Source organism: Lactuca sativa, chromosome 7 (assembly GCF_002870075.4).
Source record: "Lactuca sativa cultivar Salinas chromosome 7, Lsat_Salinas_v11, whole genome shotgun sequence".
NCBI lineage: Eukaryota > Viridiplantae > Streptophyta > Magnoliopsida > Asterales > Asteraceae > Lactuca > Lactuca sativa.
In genome coordinates this window covers 186,521,960-186,527,834 of record NC_056629.2, presented here as the reverse complement: position 1 = coordinate 186,527,834, position 5,875 = coordinate 186,521,960, and the positions used below count along the sequence as shown (strand labels likewise).

General features: G+C 33.7%; 1 protein-coding gene across 1 annotated transcript; it reads right to left on the bottom strand.

Annotated features, from left to right (window-relative positions):
- Positions 1 to 2,707: 2,707 nt before the first annotated feature.
- On the bottom strand, positions 2,708 to 5,419 carry LOC128126997 (putative F-box protein At3g16210). Its single transcript, XM_052765173.1, has 2 exons — positions 5,219 to 5,419; positions 2,708 to 4,274 (listed from the first exon to the last, which is right to left on the bottom strand). The coding sequence occupies exon 2, from the start codon at positions 4,272 to 4,274 to the stop codon at positions 3,159 to 3,161; it is 1,116 nt and encodes a 371-aa protein (XP_052621133.1). The 5' UTR covers positions 5,219 to 5,419; the 3' UTR covers positions 2,708 to 3,158.
- Positions 5,420 to 5,875: the final 456 nt, after the last annotated feature.

The window sequence follows — 5,875 nt, the reverse complement described above, 5'->3', positions numbered from 1 at the left end:
GATCGACTTTCTTCTAGCATCCCTGATTGCATTATTAAAACTATCTAAGACACCATTTTCCATAGCATCACAGTTCCTAGCTCCCTTCTACAAAGAAAGCCTTTGACCAATATTTTGGTTCCCTTTCAATAAGATGATCATAGGTATTGGGGTTTAATTTCTTAATTCCATCCATGGCTTCTTCAAACTGTGGTATAGTGGTACTACTTACGGCAGCCCAAAACAATTTTTTGTAATGTTCACCATCAAACTTCTTCTTAAAATTAGCATATATGTGCCTAGCACATTGCCTATGCTCAACTTCTGGAATCCTTTCTTTCACAACTTCTAACAATCCCTGTCAAAATTAAAACATGTTGGTGAATGTAAAACTTAATATTAAACAATTAAAAAGTAAAAAGCATAAAGCAAAAAGAAACCAATCTAATACCTTATGTTCATCTGAAATGATAGTAAGTCCACTACCATTTCCCCCTCCAAGGTCATCCATGAGAATGTCAAGAAACCACTTGCAATAAACTTTATTCTCAACATTTACCACAGCCCACGTGATAGGGTAGATGTTGTTATTCGCATCTCTACCCATTACTACAAGAAGCTCACCCTTACACAAGCCTTTCAATTAGCAGCCATCTACACAAATCACCTTTCTACATCCCTCTATCCAACCGTCCCTAACACCTTTGAAGCAGACATAGTACTTTGAAAAATATATAGTTGAGTCAGGCATGATGTCCACATCCATTCTTACCGTAAACCCTGGGTTATACCTCATAATCTCCTCACCATAATGCTACAACCTTCCATAATGCTCAACCAAAGTACCTTTAATCTTAATCAATGAAAACCTTCTTGCATTTCTACACTGCCTTAAACTAACATTAATATTAAATTTTTTGGAAATTTTAGCTTTCATTTTTCTTAAGCTCATTTTTGGTCTTTTTAATATTTCATTAACAAAATGCTTCCCAATCCACCTATAATTCTCAATTGCTCCAAGTTTGAATGACCTGGAGCAATTGTGATCATCTTTCAGTGACTTAATTTGAAAAGAATGTTCGTCCTTCATCCAAGTGGCCCAGAGTCTAAATGGACATTTATGTGTTGTACCTTTGCTACATTTAGCTAACAACCTGTTCTTATCACTTTTTTCATACCATAAACTGTATCCATGTCTAACAACATAATTACCCAATAAACATCTAAGTTCATCGGGGTCAAAAAACTTCATACCTAGTATAGGAACCATCTTCTTCCAATTTTGGTTTGGATCATGGACGGGATACATTAGTTTCACATCAACTTCTTCGTTTGTTGCATATGTGTTGGAACCATCTTCTGATTTCTTGTTAGGACAAAGGGCATTAAGAAATGAATCATCAAGTGGTTTCTTACTTGACACCACTTCATCCTCTTCATGGTCAGGTAAAATCGCATCCGAAAATGTAGAATCATCAACTTCGTCTTCATCCTCTACAACCGAATCATATTCATCAGGATTCTCCTGCTCGATCCAATCGAAAATGGGTTAATTGTACTGATCAATGTACACATTAATTCTTTTTTCTTGGCTTCCATTACCAACCTCAAGGAACTCTCTGTAATCTCCTTCATTTTGAATTACTCCTAACCCTTCACTCAACCATTCATCTGGAAGATAGTAGTAAACATCCTTGCAGTTGATATTCTTTGTGAGCTTTTCAAGGAATGTAATGAAATCTAAAAATACCATAGCGTTGAAGTTGACATCTCGTACAGATGCAATTTCTGGGTTGAAATATACAAGGGGGTTGGGGAAAATACACCATTATAGTGGACATCCACGATGAGGGATGATCCCTTCGTCATTACAGTCGAAGAAATAGAAATTGATTTCAATTGCAAATGTTCGATATTGAGAAAGGGGAACGACGGAATGAAAGCGGTGGGTTATTTTGTTTATGAGCCTTAATTCCAATTACCATTCATATAATGTGTCAAAAATGCTAAGTAATTTCATTTAATGCCACGTAATACAACATAATGCCACGTAATATACCAAATCAGGAAAAACCTATGATCATCGGTCAAATCACCTTAATACGTACATGTCAAACAAGTTCAATTGGCAAATGTATACGAAAAAAACATTGTTACCTTAATGTGTACAGACCCTAAACTACGTTACCTTTCTATTTCATTAACCCAAACTAAAAACGTTCATGAAATCATCTTAAACCGGTCATAAAAAGACAGACCTAAGGAACTAACAAAAAGTTGTAGTGGGACTAGTCCGATCCTAAAACAGAGGCTAGAAAAAAACCCGGTATTTGTGAGAATATTTATTTTATTTTATGTGATTGTTTTCCTTGATGGAAATTCGCAGTTTCATCCGTATATGACGTTTGCTACTAATGAGCTATTTGGGATTAACTCATTAAAAGCTCGACTCGAGCCGAATTAAACGATCGAGTTCGAGCTTAGTTTCAGCCTCATTTATTAAACGAGCTCGAGCCTAAGTTTCATCTTTCAAACTCGATTAGGCTCGCGAGCCTAAACAAGCCAATGCAAATTTATGTAATATATGTTTTAATTTTAATTTTATATATTAATTTATAACTAATAATTAAATAGTAAATATCAAATAATTATAAACAAACTTTTTATCAAGCTTAAAAACAAAAATGAGCTTGATATTTGAATATTAGCTAGGCCGAGCTCAGTCGCATTTAGTCAGGTCTCACAAACAAGTTGAGCCCGAGCCGAGCTCATGTAAAACTTGATGCTTTAAGAACTTGAGGGTTTATTTTAGTCTATTCATAGTTGTGTGCCCAGTTTGCTTGTTTCCAGGTTCTGAATTTTGATGATATGCTGAGTGGTTTAGATGCGCTCATAGCACAGACGCCTACTACGTGCTCGACAAAATGCCAGATCATATATGAAGTTCTAAATGCACTCACATGGAGAAAAATGTGCCTGATGGGCTGGATTTTACAAGTATATTCTGCTTGATGTGATCATCAATCATCAACAATTTTACCCTCAATAATATCTCTTTTATTGGCAAACAAGCAGGAAATTACATATATGTTAATTTATTCACTAAAAAAAAAACTTTTGTACCAATGACAAATACCAAAATGGTAATTAAAATGTTTGAAATTCAAAATGTAATGTTGTTATTTTTTTCTTTCATAGTTCTTCTGTAGTTCCGTTTCAGCAATAGTCTCCCCCATGTCTAACAAATGGAGGGTTTCAACACACTGATAAAAGTTACATAAACTTGAAGCAGCATTGAAGTCGCCTACTCTTGATGACACCCCCGTCTTGAGATTATAAACATGGAGCCCATGAGAGAAAGTATTGAGCAACAAAGCTTGCGGATGCAATTCCAAAACACCTAAAATAAAAAGTTGATCTATTTTCAATTTAAAACCCACAGACCACGAAGCATCTCTCCATACCCGAATCCAACTTTCACTAATTTCACCATTACAAGAAATCAAAGCTAAAGAACCTTGGATGGTTGTTAGTCCCGATGTCGTCCAATTCCGAATGGACATAGGCACTGGAATCATATCAAAAACATGAGTGCTCAAATTGAATGTTAGTATACAACTAATGCATGCGTTTTTCTTTTCTCTTTGATTAATATATGTCACCCAATGCAACACTCCATTGAAAAAAAAGGAATCGTAACGGAAAATCTGAATCTGATTTTGATGTTTAGGGGAAGCAATCTCACACCATGTGCCACTCTTCACAGCATAAACAAATGAATTGTTGCCTTTGACATATGATATCTGGACAACTTTGTAGTCATCACTGATTGGATCGAATCCAAACCCAATCCCTCGCAACGAAAAGGGTTCAGATCTCTGAGGAAATTCAGGCACGATTAGTTTGCGCCTGATTGAAGGGTTCCATAGAATCAAACCTTTTTTAGTCCACAAACAGAAAGTTCCATTACATGAACCAATAGGTGGGCCAGAAGGGAACGGGACTTCTGTTGTTATATCAATGTATCCACGTTTGGGACACAAATACAATGCCAATTCCTCCTCCTCTCCATGTGATGTGTAAAAGAATTCTTGTTGTTTTTCATTTTTGTCATCGCTAATTAGATGAATGAAGTGGATTTTTTTGGGGGATCTAAGAGTGTGCATGCGTATAAAACCATGGGTAGAAATACAAGTATATAACGATTTAGAGAGTGATCTAAATCGGAGGAGGGATTTCGGTGGTAGTCTTGTAAATATTTCAACAATCAAATCTTCGCATAGATAATCCGACATCTGCATTTTTCCAACAAGATAAAAATCAGTTGCAATCAAAAACTAATAAAAAATTATTAAGTAATGAGCATGGTTATATATATATATATATATATATATATATATATATATATATATATATATATATATATATATATATATATATATATATATATATATATATATATATATATATATACACACACACACACAAATATGTTTCTGTCCACATTGTGTCAAAAAGGTGTTGAGTATAAAGTATGTTGGTATTTCTTTACTAGAGTTAAGTCCAAAAAAACATGAAAAGAAAACAAACTACTTCAAATAAAACATATTTATGAGCAAAAACTATGTTGTTATTCTAGGTGTTTATGACTGAATGGTGTCAAATAAAACATCTCGAATATAAACTACATTGATATTTCTCCACTTAAACTAAATCCATAAAAAAAAAATTACATTGCTATTTTAGGTGTCATATTGTAGTAAAAGAATGTAGAATGCTGTAATAGAAAAGAAAATAATCCAAATTAGTAGATGTCATACTTGATATAAGTAGGATGATATTTTCAAAATTGGAAAGAGTATAATGAGTGTCATGTTATAACTATAGTGAACACACTAAACGATAAATTATTTTATTTTATTTGGTTACTGATGCTTCTGATTGAGCAGCATTCATTTCTTGCAAGCTATTATGACATGATTTATTTGTTTTCATGTATAAGGTAATAAGATGAGATGTGGAAACAATAGTTGTTTGTACTTTGTACCAAAAAAAAAAAGGTCATGGCTTTGTTTTTCACCGATCCACTAGAAATTCAAGTTTCAGCCTTAAGAACTAAAAGCATAAATCAGAATTACACATGAAAAATAAAACATGATTTATGTTCTTTAATCAAAAGACAGAGTTTCCCAATCATGAAACTTATCTATCATTCAATTAAAGCAAAAACAGAAGTTACCTCGAGTAGGAGAATTAAGAAACTGAAAACAGCAAATTCGGCCTTGGTGAGAAGTGAGAACTGGGATAAAGAGGAGAGGAGAGCGAAAATCTTGACAGAATCCGATCGATCGATTGATACTTTGATAGGCGTGATTCTATGAAGAAAGAAGGGATTTTAATCATGAATTCGTGATTATCGGATTACAACGTTTTTCTGTTCCATATATTTCTCCATCAGCTTTTTTTTTTGTTCTACGCCTTTGGACTGCCAAAATCAACAGTGGGCCGACCCTTACACATATATTGATATTTTGCATTATGTGAATTTAGACCATAACATCCTAAGTTCCTAACAAACATATCAAAAATTCAAAACATTTTATAAGTTATTGAATACAACAACAATTAAGATTAAATTTAATTCTAATATCTAAGTTTTAATTTTATCTTTTCAGTCACGTTATTTTCTTGATGACTCCTGTGCAGCACCGACCAAAAAAGTAGTTGTAACCTCAACAAGATAACTGAAAGCCAAAATCGTAATAAAAATGCATCGAAAATCAAAATGTAATTTTATGTTTTCTTCGTTTCACAAAATGTTTCACTAATAAAATTTTACGTAGAGTTGAAGCAACATTGATTCGACTACTCTTGATTGATGGCACCCGCGTCTTGT